Below are 23829 nucleotides of genomic sequence, written 5' to 3'. Positions count from 1 at the left end.
GGTTGATGAAAGGAATGGTTGAGGCGAACCTTTCTATGAGTTGATTCTCTGAAGAGTTGGCCTGGTGAATCGAGAGCCACACGTTGGTGCCAATGATGGGGACGCATTGACAACAGCTTGTTGCTGGAAACCCTTCCCTGGGGAGTGAAGGTCCCAGTGTTTGTGGGGGACATTATCTCCATTCTGAGTCTGTGTGTGCTAAGTTGCTTCAGTCGTGTCTGACTCTGAAGCCCTGTTGACTGTAGCCCACCAGGCTCCTCTGTCCATGGGATTCTCCAGGCCGGAACACTGGAGTGGGTTGCCATTTCTTCCTCCAGGGGAATCTTCCCGACCCAGGGATCGAACCTGTGTCTCTTACATCTCCTGCGTCAACAGGCGGGTTCTTTAGCGCTAACTCCACCCGGGAAGCATGGTTTTCCACCCACTGCTGGCAAAGTGGCACCTTGCCCTGTCTGGAGCTAAATGCCCCAGGTTTGCAGCGGCCATTTAGATGAGCATAGAGGCACCTTGCCCAGATGGAACACTCTGGGACAGTCCTCTCAACCCCCGGGTGTGTGTGCAGTCTCAAGCGCCCCTGCCAGACCCGCTGGCACCTCCCTTAACTGTTGGCGTGCATGACGACGTCCCGACCACAGTTGCACTTGTCTGTCGAAACAGCTGTACATGTAGACACAACTTTGTTACCGCCTCGTACAAGTGGGCTGGAAATCGTATCAGACCAATCCGCAGCAAAGGGGTTGATTCAGCATGCTGAGGGAGTGATATTCTGATGAGGAAACCTCTGCTTTCAGGAGAGGGAAACCCAGCCCCAGCGACCTGCAGAAGGGAGTGGCTTTGACTTCCGTCCTGTTGAGTGGCGCGGGTCCATCGGAAGCTGCAAGGACACCCCTAAGGTAAGCGTTCCTCCCCGCTCTGGATGTGTGCCTGTTGATGCGATGTGTTCGCACCCTTTTTTGTTGTTGTTGTTTTGTTTAATCACAGTGTGCAGACTGCTTATTCGTGGGCACCTCCCCTCACAGCCTTGAGCGGTTCCACATGAACTATCACCAGTTCCTCGGTCTCTCTGCTCAATCATTCCTGTGCCTCATTAGGCAGACTGTGCGTGTAATTCATCCACCTTGAACACTGACGTGGCATCTACTTGGCTAGCTGTTGTGGTGCAACTTTGTAATTCATCCACCTTGAACACTGACAGGGCATCTACTTGGCTAGCTGTTGTGGTGCAACTTTGTTATTACAAAAAAAAAAATGTAAACATTAGAATCGTGCACATGTGTAGTAATGAAATGCTTAACATTCTGCCCGAGTCGGAGTAGATCTTAAAAGTCGGAGTAGATCTTAAAGCTAAACTGAACGTCCGCATGCCACTCACATCGGGAAAAGAAGGGGTGGCATTTGATGATTTTGCCCTGTATGCACAGAGGACACACAGTTGTGACGTTCGTTTAATAAAAACGGTGTTTCCTGTATGACAGGAAAGAGAACCCTCCTCATTTCTCATCGCGGAAAAAGAGTCAATCACGTTGTTTATTTCTAATTAGGCTCAGAATAAGGTGAAATGTTTTCAAGGTATCCAGAACATTGCTTCAGTAAATTCAGCAAATTATCAAGCCACCTGAGTTCATTTCGGACACCTTTGAAATTTAAGGCTATGTTAACTTGTCCTGTGAAGAAGGCTGAGCACCAAAGAATTGATGTTTTTGAACTGTGGTGTTGGAGAAGACCCTTGAGAGTCTCTTGGACTGCAAAGAGATCCAACCAGTCCATTCTGAAGGAAATCAGCCCTGGGATTTCTTTGGAAGGAATGATGCTAAAGCTGAAACTCCGGTACTTTGGCTACCTCACGCGAAAAGTTGACTCATTGGAGAAGACTCTGATGCTGGGAGGGATTGGGGGCAGGAGGAGAAGGGGACGACAGAGGATGACATGGCTGGATGGCATCACGGACTCAATGGACGTGAGTTTGAGCGAACATCAGGAGTTGGTGATGGACAGGGAGGCCTGGCATGCTGCGATTCATGGGGTTGCAAAGAGTCGGACATGACTGAACAACTGAACTGAACTGAAGATTTATTTCAGTTGTAATCTTAGTTTTGAAATAAAGACGTTCGTTTTGGGTCTTAAAACGGTTGTCGTTAATTTCACCTTGTCTGTAAGTCAGAAAATTATGAATTTGTTTTCCTGTATGTTTTCCCCATTTCTCATTTAGATGAGTCAGTGATGAAACACTGAATTTATGTCTTTGACTGTGAATGCGTATAAAAAACCCCTCCAAACTGCTCGGAGAATGCAGAATTCGTGCTGGTATGTATGATTGCTGCTGCAGAAGTATTCCATGCTCATTCTTAATGCAGCAGGCTCAGGCATAGCTGTCACTGGAATATGTTATCAGGCTACTGTCAGCGACGGGTTCTTGAATTCAGTCCCTTGAGCTGGATCGCACAGAGCTGCTTTTGCTGAGCTTGCTGTAGACCGTCGCCCGTGGTGGGTATAAAGGGCAAGGTCTTGGATCTTCCGCGTTCCTAGCTGTTGTCAGGCGCCCTTTCGGGTCCGTGCATTACTTAGCCTCCATCTCATCCTCTGTTTCCTCCATGTTGGAGACTTCAGCAGTCTTGCTACTGTTCTACCTGACCTGTGCCCAGGAAGCCCCAGTAGGACTGGCAACCAGAAGCCAGCTTGAGGGTAGCAGTGGTCTCGGTTTCTCAGTGAACCCCGAGACCTCCACATGACGAGAGAAGCTGTGCTGTGGACACCAGGTAACCGAGACGATGCTCAGGTGTGAACCGCAGTCTCCCTCCGCCCTTCCTCCTGGGGGCTGTTGGCCCTCCTCTGTGTGTCAGAAACGGATAAGTATCGCCTGTCTTGCATCTTAGGTTGTGCCTGATACCGCCTCGGAGCTGATTCTGACACCACTGGGTCCCAGAGTCCAAATGATTCCCCTCAGTCAGAGTGGGAGATTCTGAGAGTCGGGTGAACATAGGATTGGGGGCAGCTGGGGGCAGTGAGCTTATTTCCCCGAGACCTGAGTGCACGGTTGGGAGAATCTCAAGAGGCAACTGTGAGAAGCTCCACCTGTGTCTCCATGATCCGCAGAGCAAAGATTCGTAGGGTAGAAAGAATCGGAGCCTGGAGAGCTGGTCTCCTTATTACTGAAACACCCGAACCCAAAGCTGGTGTTGCATCAGCAACAGAGACTAGGGCCACCACCCAAACTGGAGAATTTCAGGCGCTTTGTTTTCCGTCTCAGCTCCATTGGACTGACTTGTTTGAGCGGACTTGGAGAAGCGTGTTGATGAGTCAACCGAACAGGACGCCCGTGGTATTTGCAGCTTTGCTGCAGATACCATCTTTCTCTTTGAACAAATGGCAAGCCACCTGACTCCAGATATGGAGTTAAAGACCTGCTCCTTTTTTTTTTTTTAATAACTATTATTTTATTTACTCTGTATCACAACCCCATGAAATAAGTCCTCTCATTATCCTCACTTTTAAACTGAAGAAACTGAGGCACAGAGAAATTGTCTATCAAAGTTTTGATAGATAGCTTTTCAGTTTTTTTCTGTGCATGTATGTAGTCTTTCTTTTAAACCAAATTAGATTAACACAGTTGATATTATTTTTCTAATACACTTTGCTATGTTCTATTTACTCAACAAAATATCAGGAACATTTTCCCATATCATTAACTATTCTTCTGCCATATAATTTAAGTACATTTTACATAAATGAAGAATACAAATATCTCAGTGTGAGTCACTCAGTCGTGTCTGACTCTTTGTGACCCCCATAGACTATAGCCCGCCAGATTCCTCTGTCCATGGGATTCTCCAGGCAAGAATACTGCTGGGGGCTGCCATTTCCTTCTCCAGGAAGACCTGCTCCTTTTAAACCAGTTTATTCTCCCCTTATCCATTCTTTTCTAGGTACTTTATCCACATAAACCTCAGCTAGTCTTAGCGAGCAGACAGGCATCCAGTTAGATCCTGTTCATACACGGCCCACCTACCATGGAGCTTGGTATGCGGCCCAGTGTTAACTAACTTCAGGTCAGTGGAATAGAATGGTAACCACGTTACCATTTCTGAACAGTTTCTGCCTCCGCTTTTTGAGAAAGGAGGTCAGATCCCTTCTATTCTTCTTTCCTTCCCGTTGACAAATGGTGGTCCAAATGACCTTCAGTTCAGTTCAGTTCGGTTGCTCAGTCGTGTCCGGCTCTTTGTGACCCTATGAATCACAGCACGCCAGGCCTCTCTGTCCATCACCAACTCCCGGAGTTCACTCAAACTCACATCTATCGAGTCAGTGATGCCATCCAGCCATCTCATCCTCTGTCATCCCCTTCTCCCGCCCCCAGTCCCTCCCAGCATCAGAGCCTTTTCCAAGGAGTCAACTCTTTGCACAAGGTGGCCAAAGTATTGGAGTTTCAGCTTTAGAATCATTCCTTTCAAAGAACACCCAGGACTGATCTCCTTTAGAATGGACTGGTTGGATCTCCTTGCAGTCCAAGGGACTCTCAAGAGTCTTCTCCAACAGCACACTTCAAAAGCATAAATTTTTCAGCACTCAGCTTTCTTCACGGTCCAACTCTCACATCCATACATGACCACTAGAAAAACCATAGCCTTGACTAGACGGGCCTTTGTTGGCAAAGTAATGTCTCTGCTTTTTAATATACCATCTAGGTTGGTCATAACTTTTCTTCCAAAGTGTAAGTGTCTTTTAATTTCATGGCTGCAATCACCATCTGCAGTGATTTTGGAGACCTTAACTCACAGATATTAAGACAGATACACCAGGGGACCATAACTCACAGGTGTGGAGTCACATGTGGAGGATTGCAAAGTTAGCCTTCCAGCCCTTAACCACCCAGCCATACCTCTGGGGTGTCCTAGGAGAGAGACTCAAACATCTAGCCTATCAGGTGTGTTTCGAGTCTTTGTGTGACAGCAACGGAACTTGCTTCCCAGATAATGAGCATGTTGTCCTGTCTGTCTGCTCAGCTTCCCGTTTCCACGTTCGGTGTAGGATACTTGTTCAACCTCAGATGCTTGTATCCTCTGGGTCACTCGAAAGACCCTGTTCTTTGGAGCACTGGGTCCTCTCTGTGTCCCTACCCCCCTCACCATGCCTGTCTGTCTCTGTACAGAATCGAGGTGATTTTCCTCAAAGGACCAGTCACAGTGCCTGTAGGTGTGACCACATCCGATGGTGATGTAGATACTCTGAAGTTAAATACTTGACTCTTTTATGCTTAAAAATATTCCTCAGAAGTAAAAGATGATGGGTGATTTTGCAGTGGGGAAACCTGAAATGCTTGGTTAGCCCCGTGATCAAGGTCGGTATCAACTGGGTCGTGTCTTATTGACAGCATGTGACCTTGACATGATGTGGGTGAGAAGGCCACTTTACCTCTGTGATCCTTCTCCAAAACGCCCGTAACCTCAGCGTAATTGTGAGAAAAACGCTGGGGAAAACGAAATGGAAAGATGTTTTACAAAATATCTGCCTAGCATCCTTCAAAGCTATCAAGGTCATCAAAGCCAGGGAACGTCTGAGAAACCGTCAGAGCCTCAAGGAAACCAAGAAGCTATGAGCCCTAAAAAGTTTATGTGATAGCCCAGTTAGGATCCCAGTGCAACGCAGGGACATTTAGGGGAAAGCTGCTGCTAAGTCGCCTCAGTCGTGTCTGACTCTGTGCGACCCCATAGATGGCAGCCCACCAGGCTCCCCTATCCCTGGGATTCTCCAGGCAAGAACACTGGAGTGAGTTGCCATTTCATTCTCCAATGCATGAAAGTGAAACGTAAAAGTGAAGTCGCTCAGTTGTGTCCGACTCTTCGAGACCCCCTGGACTGCAGCCTACCAGGCTCTTCCGCCCATGAGATTTTCCAGGCAACAGTACTGGAGTGGGGCGCCAAGGAAAGGCAAATAAAGTACAGATGTCGGTGAATAATAGTGTGTCGGTCTCAGTTCACTGGTTATGACAAAGTTCCAGGTAAATGGAGCACCTTAAAATAGGAGGGAACTCTGTAACATTCTTGCAGCTTTCCTGTAAATCTAAAGCTATGCTATGACAAGAGGTTTACTAAATTTTTTCTTTTTTGGCCAAAGTGGGTCTTTGTTGCTACCCTTGTGCTTTCTAGTCGTGGTGAGCAGCGGCTACTCTTCATCGCAGTGCACAGGCTTCTCACGTCCGTCTCACACTCAGAAGTTCCAGCGTGAGGACTTGTGCTTCCTCTTCACCCTTGTGAGCTCAGTCGTGTCTGACTCTTTGCGAGCCCAAGGACTGCAGCCCGCCAGGCTCCTCTGTCAACCAGATTCTCCAGGCAAGATACCCGAGTGGGTTGCCATGCCCTTCTCCAGGGGATCTTTCCCGACCCAGGGATGAAACCCACGTCTCCTGCATCGCAGGCAGATTTCTTTACCACCCCAGTTACCACGGAAGCCCCTTAGATAAAGGAAAGGATATAATCTGGCTGAGAATGAGGGCTGTAGTCATGGGATCTAAGGTTCAGGAATTAAAAAAAAAAAAAGCAGAATCTTATCCAAAGACTCAGGAAAACATTGTACGAGGTGTCAGGATGGAGTAGGCATCCAAGAAACTGGAAGCAAAGGCGAGTACCACGAGGGCTGACTCTCCCCAAGCTGGATGCTCCGTATTTTGTATCTTCCGCCCTGCTTGTTGGTTTCATGAGCTACACTGGCCACGGCCACTGCTTGGGAACCATGGCTAGCCAGACCCCCGAAACCCCGGTCACCCATTTACCAGCGTAGATGGGCTGATGTTTCTTCACTAGACAGTAACGGGAGCCCTCAGTGTGCGGATGAGCGCGCTGGCCAGGGTTCCCAGTTCCAGTCTCTGATGTAATTCGAGGCACATCCCTTTCTCAGATTTCTCATCTGTCGAATGGAGGTAGTACACATCCCCAAGAGAGATCTGTGACAGCTAAGGAGCAAATGCAGGGCACAAGCCGATATCGGGGGACATAGATCAGCTTAGCGTTGGACCGCTCCTAGGAGGATGTGTGTAAAATGACGGGCCACAGGAACTGAAGGCATGGGCCAGGAACCTGCAGAAACAGAAGGCGGCTGGACAATGTAGGGGGGAGGATAAAGAGACTAGAGGGCTGGAGATGGAAGACGTTTGCAGGACCAGGGCTACAGGAATAGAACCACCCGTGGCCAGAGAGAGGGATGTTTGATCAAAGATGCCTGAGATGAAGACATCCCGGATGATGACAGTGCAGTTCAGCTCAGTCACCCAGTCACGTCTGACTCTCTGCGACCCCATGGACTGCAGCACGCCAGGTTTCCCTGTCCATCACCCACTCCCGGAGCTTGCTCAAACTCATGTCCGTCGCGTCGGGGATGCCATCCAACCATCTCATCCTCTGTCGTCCCCTTCTCCTCCTGCCTTCCCTCTTTTCCCAGCAGACTGAAGCAAAGACGGGGGCTATTTGGAAGGGGCAGTTTGGGGACATCCAGACATCAGAGTTCCACTGGCTTCTTGGTTCCATAAAGGGAGATGTTCATAAAAGCAGGAAGATGAAAAAAAGGAGCAAAGCTCTGGGCATCACAGACAGGACCACAGACAGATGAACCAGGGCAGAAGGGGGACGGTCAGCAGACAGTGACCGGTACCCAGAAAGGGCACGACATACCATCGAGGAACTGATGCTGTAATTGGCACAGTGGTCACAGATTCTCACAAGAGTTAAAGACAAATGAAATTTACTTAATGTGACTGCATAGTAAGTACTGGAGAAGGAAGTGGCAACCCCTCCATATTCTTGCCTGGAGAATCCCATGGACAGAGGAGCCTGGTGGGCTACTGTCCATGGGGTGGCAAAGAGTCGGACACGGCTCAGCGCCTACCATTCACTCAGTACTAAGTACATTCCTTTATCTCTCCTGGTTTGGTTCCAGGTTGCTCATCACAGTGAAATATAAATGTATGTATTCCTCTTCAGGAATAACGTCCGGGCTTTGAACGGGCCTCCCTGGTGGCTCAGTAAATGGTATTAGTTTGTGTTTGCTGACGGGTCCTGTGAACAGTCAGCTGTGGGTTTCTGAAGGTCAGTGGGCTGCACGTGAAGGTCACCGTTCTCATCGTCCTTTGGGTGGTGGATTTACACCCTCGAACTGCGTCCTGATTCGGAGGTGTCTTCCTGTCCTCATCTGTGCTGGGTTCTCTGTTGTTAAAGACGCCAGACCGTCAGGAAAAAGGTCATGTCAGGAAAAAGGTCGTGTTTTATAAGGCCAGAGGTAGTTGCCAAAGCAAGAGGATTGTAATCGAATTGTGGTTCTTTGTCTCGTAACTTGAGCAGCGCCGTTCTGCACGCAGAAGAAGATAAAATCTGAAACCTTCCTCAAGCGCTGGCTGGCTTCGAGGATCACATGTCCCATGACATTTTCAACCTTCTGTTGCATCCCTCGTTGTTTCCTCTAGCTAACTGGGAACTTGACCACAGAACTACCGTTGCTTTCCTTTTCATCTTTTTAAAATGACTAACCAAACGTGACTTTCTCTTAAGGGTTATCTGTGTCAAGAATTTTGAAAGTTACTAATCCAAGTGGTTCTGGAATTCGAATTGAGCTTGGGGTTTTGACTGGACGTGACCTTCATGAGAGACCTGTTGTATTGTCCCAGATTGCAAAGCTAGTACACGGTAGGATTGCTTCAAGATCGTGTCTTTAAAAAGCTAGCTCCTTACCGCTAATGTAAGATTCTGGATCACACTGGCATTGAAAATTCTTTTCCATGCAAAGGAATATAATCACAGAAAACAAAATCACCACTTGACTGCCAGAGAGTGTTTTTTTTTTTTTTCTTCCTCAAGGTCATTTTACCTTTGTTGAACTCTGTTGTAACTGTGAGCAAATGGCACCCAGATTTTCTGGGAGCTCTGACCTTGAACGTGGATGGCAAGTTACTGCCTTTTGTTTGTGGTTGGAAAGTGAAACTGAAGACCCCGAGTAGCTGAGAAATCCTGTATCTGCCTGGGGCTTAGAGGCAAGGCAACTGACAAGTTGACCTCTGGTTCTTTTTTCTGTCGTGTGAGTCTAGAATTTCTATACATACATCACATGGCCTGGAGAGCCCAGTAAAATTGCTAAAGAAATGCAGGCTTTCTGTCACTTCCTACTACTTCACTTCAACTCCTGTTGACTTTGGGTCTGTTCCAGGACCAGCCGTTTAACCTCTGTGATGACCTGAGGCCCTCATCTGTCCAGTGAGGGAGGCTGGGAAGAGAGTACGCATGCTTCTGAGCTACCGATGAGAATAATTTATGGTGGACGCTGTTCAGATGGAAGGTGTGATGTGAAAGTGGCTGCTTCAAGCAGTGAATCGTCACAGCCCTTTAACAGTGTCATCATTTCAGCAGAAGCTACGGCGAATAATGTTCTGTCTTCATTAGGGGATCCTTTTTTCCTTTTTAAGTGGCACTGGACCCTTTTATCTGTAAGAACTTAAGATATAATTGGCAGAAAATAAACTGCACGTGGAAGTGAAAGTCGCTCAGCCCTGTCCGACTCTTTGCGACCCCATGGGCTGTACAGTCCGTGGGATTCTCCAGTTCAGATTACTGGAGTGGGTAGCCTTTCCCTTCTCCAGGGGATCTTCCCAACCCAGGGATCGAACCCAGGTCTCCCACGTTGGGCACAGATTCTTTACCGGCTGAGCCACCAGGGAAGCCCTAAGCTGCACATGTTAAGAGTATGGAACATGAACCATTTTGACCCATGATATGCCCTTCAAACTTTCACCTCAGTCAAAGCAATGAACATCCCTGTAACTTTCAAAGATTTGTTTAAGGCCCTTGTACACTAACTCATCTCTCCTGCTCCTCCCTCCACAGACTACTGATATATGGTAGTTTATATTTTGATCCCTCACTATATGGTAGTTTGTATTTCCTTGGGTTTTACATAAGATCATGCAGTGTGTAATCTTTTGTCTAGTTTCTCCCCTTCAGCATGATGTTTTTTTTGAGATGCATCCATTTCACTGTGTGTATGAACAGTGCATTCCTTGTTTATTACTGCTGATTACTCTTCATTACGCTTTATACTGTTTATTACTCTGTGTTACTGTTTGTTACTATTTATTGCTATTGGTTAATGTTTATTCCTGTTTATTGCTACTTACTACTATTTATTACTGTTTGTTACTGTTACTACTATTTCTTTATTTACTGTTGATCAATGTTTGTTACTGTTTATTACTATTTATTACTCTGTATTACTGTTTGCTACTATTTGTTGCCATTGGTTAATGTTTCTTACTGTTTCTTACTGTTTGTTACTATTTGTTACTATTTACTATTGTTTCTTTATCACTATTGATCAATGTTTGTTATTAATTACTATTGATTGCTGTTTGTTGCTATTTATTACTATTGTAAATTCCTGTGTATTACTGTGTAGTATTCTGTTGTATGTTTCATCTGTTCACTTGTTGTTGGACCTCACTAGGGGCTTCCAAAGGGCTTCCAGGGCAGCTTAGCTGGTAGAGAATCCGCCTGCAACGCAGGAGACACTGGTTCGATTCCTGGCTCAGGAGGATCCCCTGGAGAAGGGATGGGCTTGGGCTTCCCTGTTGACTCAGATGGTGAAGGATCGCACATGGTGTGAGAATCTCTCGGTCCATCCGTAGAGCTTGACTCAGATGGTGAAGGATCGCACATGGTGTGAGAATCTCTCGGTCCATCCGTGGAGCTACTGTAGATGGCGTTAGTGCCTTCTTTTTGATGGCTGAGTCCTATCCCAGTGAATCAACACCCCTGGTGGCTCAGACAGTAAAGAATCTGTCTTCAGTGTAGGAGACATGGGTTTGATCCCTGGGTTGGGAAGATCCCCTGGAGAAGGGAATGGCAACCCACTCCAGTATTCTTGCCTGGAGAATCTCATGGACAGAGGAGCCTGGTGGGCTATAGCCCATGGGGTCGCAAAGAGTCAGACACAACTCAAGTGACTTGGCAGTCAGGCAAGCGCAGTCAGGTAGCTAAGTGGTAAGGAATCCTCTGCCAATGAAGCAGACATGGGCTCAGTCACTGGGTCGGGAAGACCCCCTGGAGGAGAGCATGGCAACCCACTCTGGTATTCTTGCCTGGAGAATCCCATGGACAGAGGAGCCTGGAGGGCTACAGTCCATGGGGTCGCAAAGAGTCAGAGATGACTGAGTGATTAAACAACCACAAAGACCACTATCTCATACCATACACAACAATTAACTCAAAGTGACATAAAGACTTAAATGTAAAACCTGAAGCCATGAAACTCCTCATAGGAAACATGGGCAGTGTGCTCTTTGACATCAATCTCAGCAGTACTTTTCTGGATCTGTCTCTTCAGGGAAGGGAAACAAAAGCGAAAATAACCAAAAGAGACTAGGTCAGGCTAAAATGCTTTTTCAGTGCTTGCTTTGGCAGCACGTATACAACACCGGCGTGATACAGAGAAGATTAACATGGCCCCCGGGCAAGATGATATGCAAATTTGTGAAGCATTCCATATTTTAAAAAATAACCAAAAATTAAGAAACACTTTTGCACAGTTAAGGAAACCGTCAACAAAACAAAAAGGCAACCTACTGAATGGGAGAAGATATTTGCAAGTGTTACGCTTGAAAGGGTTAAGATTTGTGTGTGTGTGTGTAGAGAGAGAGAAGGGAGGGAGGGGAGGAAACTCATACAACTCAATATTAAAAAATAAAATAGTCCGGTGGAGAAATGGGCCGAAGGTATGATTACCACATGCGCATGGTCCATAGGCACCTATAAAGGGGCTGGACATTACTAATTATCGGGAAAATGCAAGTCAAAATCCCAGTGAGGTATCCCCTCACACCACTCAGAATGGCCATCAAAAAGTGTTGGTGAGGATATGGAGAAAAGAGAACCCTCCGGCACTGCTGGTAGAAATGTTAATTGGCACAGCCGCTGTGGAAAGCAGTTTGGAAGTTCCTCAGAAGCATTAAAAGAAGTACTGTGTGATCTCGATTCTCACTCATGCATTTTTATCTACAGAAAGTGAAAGCGCTAATTTCAGAAATTACATGCACCCCAGTGTTCTTAGAAGTGCTAGTTAACAGTAGCCTGGACATGGAGGCCACCTGCGTGTCCGTCAACAGATGAATGGATACGGAAGATGTGGTAGATATAGTCAATGGAGTATTACTTGGCCATAAAAAAGAATGGAATGTTCACATTTGAAACAACATGGGTGGACTCGGAAGGTGTTATACTTAGCGAGATAAAGGAGAGAAAAATTACTAGTGTAATTTTTTTTCAGTTACATGTGGAAGGTAAAAGATAGAACAAGTGGACCAGCGCAACAAAACAAGAATAGACCCACAGATACAGAAAGCAATGTAATGGTTGCCAGAAGCGAGAGGTTGGCAGGGTGGGGGAACTAGGTGAAGGGGAGTGAGAGGCTCAAAATGCCAGTTATAAAATAAATAAGGGAGAGAATGTATAGTGGAGGGAATATAGTCAACAATATGGTAATAACCCCGGTCCATCCATATCCCTTATTTCAAATGAAGACACTGTAATTTCAGGTGCTTCCCTGGTGGCTCAGATGGTGAAGAATCTGCCTGCAGTGCAGGAGACCTGGGTTCCATGCCTGGGTAGGGAAGAGTCTCCTGGAGAAGGGAATGGCAACCCACTCCAGTATTCTTGCCTGGAAAATTCCATGGTGGGCTGCAGTCCCATGGTGGGTCACAAAGAGTCAGACACGACTGAGCACCGCACACATGCACACACACACACACACACACACAATTTCAGGGGCTTCAGGAACACGGTGCAAGTCCTGGATCAGTCTTGTGATAAGGTCGGAATCTGGAGCTTTTCCTAAAGGACTGCTACTGATACACCTTCTTAGGCTTACATACGTAATGACATCCAGGAGGAAAAATAGTTAATGAATGAAGCTGGCCAAGAAAAGAGCAACAACAAATGTAAAAATAAATTTACTCATCCAAAGGCCCCCGTTTTTATCATGGATTGCTCTGTTCCATATACACATAAGGTTTGCTGCTTTTACAGGTTCACCAAGTGGAGTGATTCATTTCACTTTCCTCTGAGGGTTTTTTTCCCCAAAAGGAGAAAAAAAAAAAAAGTAGGCCAGCACAGAATGAATTCTGATCATGAATGAAGATTAAACGATTCTTTGCAATGGATGTATGTACTATAGACAGAGACTTACAGAGTTTCATTGATGCAGACACCATATATCCGTGCATAAACTATACATTAGCATCCACACTTTTTCAGATAAAAAGGATAATTTTTATGCATGCATGTGAAAATACAAAATTGCTTACGAAAGCATTACCTGTTTCCATATTATGAATTTCTTTCTATGCTTAGATGTCTAGATGAGTTGGTAGATGGATGACGGATGGGGTGGAGGAAGGACTAGTGAAGACGGGACACAGAGCCATTCGTGCAGCATTGAAAGTCTTTGCCCACTGGGTGTCATGGTTTTCCCCACAATGCTTGACCCACCACAAGTATTTGAGGGGTTCCTGTATTCCCGGTGCAGGAGTTGGCCATGTACGTGGCAAGTTTTATTAAACCACACCACCATCCTTTTTCAGATGGCTGTGTTGTCTTTCAAACACATCGTCAGTGTTATTTTTCTGCCTAAAACTGGCTGATGAGGATTAAATCTACAAGTATTATTTTTTAATGTCTGAATATTTAAATGTCTCAAAATTACATAACTGTGTTGGTCATATTTAGGTTTTATTGTAGCAAAGTCAAATCTGAAGAATTTGTGTGATGCACTTATGCACGTGCTTGGATATGTTTGTAATGAACTCTTTGCTCTACGGAAATTCTATAGTACAAGGACAAAGCAATTATTAGATATTGTCGTTGACTCTCTAAGTCGTGTCCGGCTCTTTGTGACCCCACGGACTGCAGCACGCCAGGCCTCCCTGTCCATCACCATCTCCCGGAATTGGCTCAAACTCATGTCCATCGAGTCGGTGATGCCATCCAACCATCTCATCCTCTGTTGTCCCCTTCTCCTGCTGTCTTCAGTCTTTCCCAGCACCACGGACCGGAAAAGACCGTCTTTTCGGCTGTTTGCATCAGGTGTTCAGAGTATCGGAGCTTTGGCTTCACCATCAGTTCTGCGGATAATTATTAGAGGCGATGATCACATTTGAGCGTCTGCTAGCTGTTACCAGTGTGGTGTGTCTGGATGCATGTGTCTTGGCCGACATATCACAAGAGTGAGTGCACCATTAATTCGAACCAGACAGCCGTATTTCTCCCCTGTGGAAGTGATTCACCCTGCCAGGTCCGATGGCAGTGAGTGGCTGTGACAATTAAAAGCAGTTGTGCTCGTTGCGTCACAGAAATGCTACTGTGTTTGTTTTGGGGAAAAAACAACAAAACACCGTCAGGGTAGAATGTGCCAGATGGGAAGATTTGGCCATGTGCGCCGAGGACACCGTGGAAAGTGTTCTTGTGTTTTTTGACTTCTTGTATTTTTCTCACTCTGAAGACTAGTTCTCGCCAGAACTGCCAAGGTGAATCTGATGAAGAGGCCGCCTAGTTTAGAAGCCCCGGTATGATGGGATATGTGTGGGGAAATTGTTGGAAAGGTGACAAGGAGCTTGCCTGTCTGTTTTATTTTTCTTCTTTCTGTTTAACTCTCGAAAATGTGCAAGTTGTGCTTCAGTGGCCCAGCACTGAATCTTGGAAGAATCTTTAAATGACAGTGTTTGCATATTCTGGTTGTTGTGGATATATATATACATATATATATATATATATTTTTTTTTTTTTAATGGCCTTTTGTGAATCGGGTTGACGTCTTTAGTTTCCACACAAAGAGTCTGATGGTGGCGTCGTGATTCTCACTAAAAGTTCCTGGGAGAGATACAACAGTTACCAGTTTGCAAAACAGATGGGTTCATGGAAGGTCTGCTTTTGTTTGAATGAAAGGATCTTTTTTTTCCCCCATTCAAATGGAGAAGAACACAGCCAATGCCCAGTTCTTTCAAATCCATGTTGAAAATGGTTTATGGATGGTGCCAGAGGAGGAATCGAAAATCAGCAAGAAAACAGGGAGATGCTGTTCTCGGTTTCAGCTGTCCATAGGAAAAAAAAAAAATTTAAAGTGATAAAAACGAAGAAAAATTCAATAGGAAAGAAAAAAATTAATGAGATAAAAATGAAGAAAAATTCAAAGGTTCTCATTAAACATCTTCAGGCACTTACTACTTGAATGAACCTGAAGTTCCCCTTCAACAAAACCCATGCCCTCAGGGAACTGTCAAACCATCCAGGAGTCAGACACTAAACAAATATTCACAGAGATACCTCATTAAAAACATGGGAAGTTCTGTTGGTAGCCCTGTGTTGTTTTGGGTGTGCAGAGAAGGTTTCCCTGAGGAGTTGACGTGTTGGTTCATCAGGCTGGTGGGGAACAAGGTTTGTGAATTATTTGAGCTCAGCGAGGGCATTCTGTTGAATCCTGAACTGGAATCATGGACTGAAGCTGAAGCTCCAATCCTTTGGCCACCTGATTGAAAGAACCAACCCATGGGAAAAGAAACCCTGCTGCTGGGAAAGATTGAGGGCAGGAGGAGAAGGGGACGACACAGGATGAGATGGTTGGATGGCATCACCGACTCGATGGAAGTGAGTTTGAGCAAACTCTAGGAGTTGGTGATGGACAGAGAGGCCTGGCGTGCTGTGGTCCTTGGAGTCGCAAAGAGTCAGACACGACTGAGTGACTGAACTGAACTGCACAGATCTGTCTAGTGGAGGAAAGCTCGTACTAAGTAGAGACTGAACAGATCTGGAAATTTCGTGGGTTTCCATCTGTAGCTGAGTCATGGGAGGAGGTTGGCAAGGAGGTTCCTCAGGGGCACACCTCAGGTCTCTGATTGGATCGGTAGATGTTGGAAGGATCCCAGCTCCAGGAAGAAGGTGAGGAATCTTACCCGGTGGGCAGCTACGGTCACTACAGTCCTGCTCACACTGCTGATGAGTTCTGTCTGGAGTGGGTGAACTTGCCGTGTCCTTGAAACCTTGGTGGAGATGAGTATCGAGAGACGATTTGGTCACTGCTCTGAATCTCCAAAGAGAAACACGAGTTAGGGACGAGTAATGATGAATTTTGCTTGTCAGCTTTCCTGGCCCATGGTGTCTGGGAACATGTGCTGTTCCCACAAATACCTGCGGTCATCTCAGTCAGTTGCTTAGGACCTACCTACAGATGAATGACCAAAAGAAAAAAAAAAAAAAAAAGACATCAGTAAAGGAATTATCCTCCAATTAAAGAGAAAATGACATCCCAGTGGAGCTCAGTTTTCATAGGCTGGCAGTGGGTTGATGTCAACCCTTCCCTGTGGGTTGACGTCATTGGTGGCTTCAAGCTTGTGGACTCACACCTTGAACTAGGCCAAAACATGAATGTGGTGTCTTTGCTCACCAGGATGGCGGTAGAAGAGGCAGGGTTGATGCCAGAGGCCACAGTTGCACAGCTTGGCTCTGGTGCGTGATTTAATACAGCAGATCTTTTCCTTTGTTTTCTTTTTTTTTTTTTTCCCTAACGTCTATTTAGGCAAAATGAAACCCACAAAACCATTATATACAACCTGACCATGAGCATGGGGACTTAGAAACAATGAAAGCCCTTATGAATCATTTGAGCTGGTGAGGAAAGGGTGGGCACTTGGACTCAGTGAAAGGTCTTGTGAATTATTTGAGCTCAGCACAGGCATCTCGTTGAATCCCGATTTGGAATCACCCTCTGTCTAATGGAGGGAAAGTCGTACTGAGTATAGACTGTGAACAGGTCTGCAGACGTCATAGAGGGTGTTCAGACATGGAGAGATGAGTCACTGACTGCCATTGTGATGGTGGCGAGTTCACCTCTCATGTTACGTCTCAGCTGTGGTTACCTACAAAGGGTCGGGGGTGGTGGGGTCTAGGTCAACATTCATTGATGGTGAAGTCGCTGTCCTTACTTACCAAGTCTGCTGGCTGTGAACTCACACACCCCAATTTGTGTGCACTCTGTGGCTTCAGTCGTGTCTGGCTCTTTGCGAGCCCATGGACTGCAGCCCCCAGGCTCCTCTGCCCATGGGATTCTCCAGGCAAGCATACCAGAGTGGGTTGCCATTCCCTTCTCCAGGGGGTCTTCCCGACCCAGGGATCGAACTCACGTCTCCTGTGTGTCCTCATTCTGTGCTGATTCTTTCCGCTGAGCCACCATCGAGGACCACGCCCCGATTTATTTGGCCTTAGTAAATTATTGTCACATAAAATCTGCTTTCAAAATATATAATTTTAACATAACACCTCTTGGTCTTTTAAAAACTTCTCTCCATAGGCTCAACTTCTCCAGGCAAAGATACTGGAGTGGGCAGTGGGTTGCCATTCCCTTCTCCAGGAGATCTTCCTAACCCAGGGATGGAACTTGGGTCTCCTGCACTGCAGGTGGGTTCTTTACCATCTGAGACACCAGGGAGCCCATTGCAAACACAAATGTCAATCATTTTCTCCTTTTAAAAACTCTGCCCGTTCCAACACTATGGGGCTGCCTAGGGCGAGACAGTGTCCTCCTGCTGGGTCCTGCAGGTGCGTTTGGAGCGTCTAGCTGAGAAATAAGCTAAGCAGCCTGTTTCTCTAGACTTGTATCCTACAGATGGGTCAGAAGTAAAGACCCTGATGTCTTCTGAGTCCTGTCTGTGCTAAGGGTGTGTGTCCCCTGTAGCAGGGCAAAGGCAGCAAGCAGCCCAGAAATGACTGCTGATTCATGAGCTCCTTTACAGCGGTGTCTCACAGTGGATGGACATAAACACTCAGTGGCATGTAGCATGGAGGTGGAAAGCTCTTTGGATCACCTCAAGGTCAAATTGAATTTGATTGTGTGTCAGCAGTGACGGTCAGCTGGGTCACTGATTGTTATCGCATGAATTTATAAAATTGTGAGCTTGACAGTATCAGTCTACATGATCAGCAGATGTTTTAGAGCTGAACACACTGCAGTTCAGTTCAGTTCAGTTCAGTTGCTCAGAGGTGTCTGACTCTTTGCGGCCCCACGGGCTGCAGCACGCCAGGCCTCCCGGTCCATCCCCAAGTCCCGGAGCTTACCCTAACTCATGTCCATTGAGTCGGTGATGCCATCCAAACATCTCATCCTCTGTCATCCCCTTCTTCTCCTGCCCTCAATCTTTCCCAGCATCAGGGTCTTTTCCAATGAGTCAGTTCTTTGCATCAGGTGGCAAAAGTATTGGAGCTTCAGCTTCAGCATCAATCCTTCCAGTGAATATTCAGAACTGATTTCCTTTAGGATGGACTGGTTGGATCTCCTTGCAGTCCAAGGGACTCTCAAGACTCTTCTCCAACACCACAGTTCCGAAGCATCAATTCTTCAGCGCTCAGCTTTCTTTATGGTCCAACTCTCACATCCATACATGACAACTGGAAAAACCATAGCTTTGACTAGATGGACCTTTGTTGGCAAAGAGTGAGAAGGAGGAAAGGGTTTTGCCATTCTGAGACCTAAATATTCTTGATTCAAACAAGCAGGACTTCCATGGGAGATGTTAAAAAGTGGATATATCTACATGACATACTCTGCATTATGTCAGGATAGAATGACATCCAGTTATAAAAGCATGCTATTTGGGGACTTCCCTGGTGGTCCAGGGGTTAAGACTGTGCACTTCCCCTCTAGGGGGCCCAAGTTCAATGTTCCTTGGGGATGCAAGATCCTGCTGGCCACTTAAGTGTTAGTTGCTCAATTATATCTGACTCTTTGTGACCCCATGTACTCTAGCCCACCAGTCTCCTCGGATCATAGAGTTTTCCAGGCAAGAATACTGGAATGACTTGCCGTTCCCTTCTCCAGGGGATCCTCCTGATGCAGGGAATGATCCCAGGTCTCCAGGTTCTTTACCATCTGAGCCACCAGGGACGCTCCAGTGCATGCTGCTTGGCATGGCCAATAAAGGAAAAAAAAAAAAAAGGGACCAGGGGAATTTATTTCCATAAAGGGGAATTTATTTCCATAAAGCTAAGTAAAAAGGAATGTTTTAATAAATTAAAAAAAAAATCTTTATCCTTCTGTGGTATTGTCCTGTGGAAACTGTAAGAGAGCAAAGTGAATGTTTTTGCTCATAGAATGTAGTTCTCAGTGCTCACGCTCTGCGTAGGCTGAAACAAGTCTCCAAAGAGTTAAGCCTGGTGTTTCAAGTCAGTCTGCAGTGAAATGCACAGATGGAACACCAAGCCTAATGCGTGTCAGGCATAGGCAGGCTGGCACAGGGGACCCAGGGCCGCGCAGAAGTCGTCAGTAACGTCCCTACAAGGCCTGTCTGTCCATCACCACGCTGCCAGGAAGAAAAAGACGTATGTTCCACAGCGAGAGCGTTTCATGACTCGGGATTCCCCATCTGGGGAAAGTGACTCTAGCTAACGGTAGGAAAACAGGTCAGTGGCCTCCGCTGGAAGTAAAACCCTGAGGCAGGCGGTTAAAGAGCAGAGCTTCTGTGGGTCTCGCAAATAGGGGAGGACTGAGCAGTCTCACCAGACAGAGCACACGGCAAGTGTAGGGTGAGAGCGTGGGGCTGGTGTTGGTGACAGGGGGCTGGGAGCCTCTGGGAGGCCAGGGAATGCCGGGGAGGGCATATTGGTAGGTTACAGGGACCGCTGGTGGCTTACAGGTGGAGAAGCAGGTTAAATGGCACCGCTGGATGACTGGGGTTTGCACACTGCTGACAAAGACTTACAGTAACTTTATTTACTCAGTCATGTCTGACTCTTTGCGACCCCATGGACTGCAGCACGCCAGGCCTCCCTGCCCATCACCAACTCCTGGAGCTTACTCAAACTCATGTCCATCGAGTTGATGATGGCATCCACCCAACCATCTCATCCTCTGTCGCCCCCTTCTCCTCCTGCCCTCAGTCTTTCCCAGCATCTGGGTCTTTTCCAGTGAGTCAGATCTTCTCATCAGGTGGACAAAGGATTGGAACTTCAGCTTCAGCATCAGTCCTTCCAATGAACATTCAGGACTGATTTCCCTTAGGATGGACTGGTTGAATCTCCTTGCAGTCCAAGGGACTCTCAAGAGTCTTCTCCAACACCACCATTCGAAAGCATCCATTCTTCAGCACTCAGCTTTCTTTATGGTCCCGCTCTCATATCCAGACACAACTGCTGGAAAAACCGTAACTGACTTGATCAGACACTAACTTGAGGGGGCATAATCAAGGCTCACCCCCCAGAGCAGACACACAAGCCCTGAGATTGAGCCTTCACACAGTATATCCTTGTAGCAGAGCTGTCCAGTGAAATTTCCCATGCTGACCCAGAGTTCCTGGACCTGTACTGTCCAAAATGGTGACCACTGGCCACATGTGACACTGACCCCTTGACAGGTGCCCAAGGTGACTGAGAAGCTGTATTTTTTATTTTATTTTTCTCTGTGCTGGGTCTTCCTTGCCATGCATGCTCTCTTTTGTTGTGGTGTGAAGTGAATGACTCTCTGTGACCCCATGGACTATGCAGTCCAGGGAATTCTCCGGGCCAGAATACTGGAGTGGGTAGCCTTTCCCTTCTCCAGGGGATCTTCCCAACCCAGGGATCGAACTAGGGTCTCCCGCACTGCAGACAGATTCTTTACCAGCTGAGCCACCAGGGAAGCCCTTTGTTGTGGTGAGCGCGGGGCTAATCTTTGGTGTTGGTGTACACGCTTCTCATTGCAGTGGCTCATCTTAATTGCAGAGCATACGCTCTAGGGCTAGTGGGCATCAGTACTTCTAGGGCACAGACTCAGTTGGTCCGTGCCATTTGGGATCTTCCTGGACCAGGGATCGAACCCATGTTTCCTACATAACCACTGGACCACCAGCAAAGTCCCTCATTTAATTTTAATGTCACTTAAATATAAATGTAATAGCCAGATAGCTACTGGGCAATAGTATTAGCCTAGCTGTATAAGCCTATAGAGTGAAACAGAAAGCTTGTATAACATATTGAATGATACAAGACACATTTTGACCATTTGAGGTTAAGGAGAAGGCAATGGCACCCCACTCCAGTACTCTTTGACTGGAAAATCTTATGGACGGGGGAGGAGCCTGGTAGGCTGCAGTCCATGGGGTTGCTAAGAGTCGGACAGGACTGAGCAACTTCACTTTCACTTTCCACTTTCATGCATTGGAGAAGGAAATGGCAATCCACTCCAGTGTTCTTGCCTGGAGAATTCCCAGGGATGGTGGAGCCTGGTGGGCTGCCGTCTATGGAGTCGCAGAGTCAGACACGACTGAAGCGACTTAGCAGCAGCAGCAGCAGGTTAAAGAACTTCTCCCATTTCTGTTTCTGATACTCTTCTCAAGGTCACTATCGGTAGGTTCCTTCCTTATTATAATGCTTGCTGTTCAGAGCATCGCCAAGGACACCCTGGAGGGCGTAATGAACCGGCGGTCTAGGGCCTGATCTAATTTGGTGACTCACGCTTTCTCTTCTCTCTGTTACAGTGACTTGACCAATTTTAATGGAACATTTTCACGTGGCGCTTATCAAATGACCTCAACCTTTTAAAATGCGTTGCTTGGCGGCAGCTCATTTCTGGGAGTGGATTTCTTCCTCCAGCTGAGAGAAACGCTCCCCCTCCAGAAACTCATTTCACGCTCAGAGACTTCCTGCTGTTGTGGATGTCGGTGTTGGGCAAAACAGTCAAGGCGGGTGAAACAGGCATAACAGGCAGGAAGGAAGGTCACCCCTGTGAGCAGAAAACAGTGACTGAGAGACTGCTGGCCAGAGCAACAGTGGCTGGGAGGGTTTCGGTGGGAAAGGAAAAGCCACCCCGACGCAGGGATTGCAGGCCGCGGAATGAGAAGTGGTAGGTTACTAGTCATCACTGGGACGGCGCAGCGGTCTGCCTGCCAGTCCAGGAGGTGCACGCTGGGTCCCCGTTTGGGGAAGAGCCCCTGGAGGAGGACAGGGCAACCCACTCCAGTAGTCTTGCCTGGGAAATCCCCCTGGACAGAGGAGCCTGGCGGGCTATGGTCCACGGGGTTGCAAAGAGCTGGACACGCCCGAGGGATGGGACAACAGCAGCAGTGTCTCAAGACGAGACTTCCTCTTCCTCTGAACGGGGCACAGAGGAAGAGACACGTTTGACCCCAGGCCCGTTTCAGGCATGTCCATGGGGGCTGCGGTCTACGGAGAGCAGATCTAGAGAAAATAGTGATCTAGGTTAGAAGAAATGAGCTCAGCGCTGTGCTGGAAGAAGTGATTCCTACCCTCACCAGGGTTACCAGGAATAGTAAAGAACAGACAAGGGCCGGTGAAAGATGGTGAGACCAAAAAACCCAGAGGTTGAAAACCCAGCCCTCAGCTTGTGGAGGAGAATCCAGACGTATGCGGTCTGAGATAGTCATGGTTTAGATAAGCATTTGATATGGACTTCCCTGGTGGCACTAACTGGAAAGGAACCCGTCTCCAATGCAGGAGACGCAAGAGAGTCGGGTTCCACCCCTGGGTCTGGAAGATCCCCTGGAGAAGGAAATGGCAACCCACTCCAGTGTTCCTGCCTGGAGAATCCCGTGGACAGAGGAGCCTGGCGGGCTACAGTCCATAGGGTCGCAGAGAGTCGGACACAGCTGAGCAGGCATGAACTGCATTTGATAGGAAAACTGGTCATTTGTTTCCGTGTACTGCATTTGCAAGTGAAAAAACAAATTGAGATCTCATAGATGCCATGACAACAAGAATTTCTATGGAAACGACCTTGATCTGTTAATACAGAATTTTATGTCTTATGTCTTAGGAATATGTAGTAGTCGCTCAATCGTGTCTGACTCTCTGCGACCTCACGGACTGTAGCCCGCCAGGCCCCTCTGTCCATGGGATTCTCCAGGCAAGAATCCTGGAGAGGGTTGCCATTTCCTTCTCCAGAGGATCTTCCCAACCCAGGGATCAAGTCTGGGTCTCTCCTGTGTGGCAGGCAGATGCTTTACCATTTGAGCTACAGGGAAGACCTTAGGAAGAGAAGAATTCACGAAAAAGCACACAACAGCCCGCCTCATTTCTAATCCCGTTTCCCACATCTGAGTATCAGAGATAGGGCCTGAACTCAGACCTGTGGCATTTCTATTTGTGACATGTGTCTCAGATTCCGAGACGCCCGCTGAAGGAACCCGTTATGACTTCTCTTTTTAATCAATTTATTTATTTTAATTGGAGGCTGATTACATTATGATACTGTAGTGATCTTCCGCTGGTTGTATAGAGGCACACGGAGAATCAAAGGACCCTTTCTCCAGACACTTTGTAGTTTCCGTGCTGTGGTTTCTCAGAACAAGGGCAGATTTTCTTCGGAAGAGGTTTTCGGACATTGACTGCTATGGATGAGACCGAGAGCCCCGTCGGCCTTGGCCTGCTTGGTGGGGAGAGTGTGCAGAGTGGCGGGACTTTGTGCCTAGCCCGGGCAGAAAGGAGAAGGGCAGTCAGTGGCTGTCCCAGGGTGTCGCTTAAGGGGCCTGCCTCAGCACACCCCCGGGGGATCTGTGCGCCTCAGCACACCCCCGGGGGATCTGTGCGCTTCAGCCTGAGTGGATCACAGGGGGTCCTGAGCCCGGCGCTTTCGCAGGCAGCGGGCCTGCTTCCTGGTTTCCTGAAGGCTTTGTCTCTCGTCTGGGGAACCCTGGAGCATCTAGCCGCTTGGTGCCCTTCCTGGTGGAAGTCCTAATTAAGTCAGACTCATAAAGAAAGCTGAGCACCGAAGAATGGATGCTTTGGAGCTGTGGTGTTGGACAAGACTCTTGAGAGTCCCTTGGACTGC

The 23829-nt window shown here is 47.3% G+C and overlaps 1 protein-coding gene across 5 annotated transcripts in view; it reads left to right on the top strand.

Moving 5' to 3' along the window:
• LOC108634329 overlaps positions 1–23829 on the top strand; it is a 279731-nt gene that overhangs the window by 152001 nt on the left and 103901 nt on the right. For all 5 annotated transcript variants that reach the window (XR_001917548.1, XR_001917547.1, XR_001917546.1 and 2 more), the window contains one exon: positions 792–893. Coding sequence is in view for 1 of the 5 variants with exons in the window: in XM_018043753.1 (XP_017899242.1) it covers positions 792–893 (102 nt within the window). In the remaining 4 variants the exon portion in view is untranslated. The remainder of the gene's footprint in view (positions 1–791; positions 894–23829) is intronic.

The sequence above is a fragment of the Capra hircus genome (genome assembly GCF_001704415.2).
Source record: "Capra hircus breed San Clemente chromosome X unlocalized genomic scaffold, ASM170441v1, whole genome shotgun sequence".
NCBI classification, from domain to species: Eukaryota; Metazoa; Chordata; class Mammalia; order Artiodactyla; family Bovidae; genus Capra; species Capra hircus.
The sequence above is the reverse complement of the archived record's forward strand: the minus strand, read 5'-3'. Positions and strand labels throughout refer to the sequence as shown.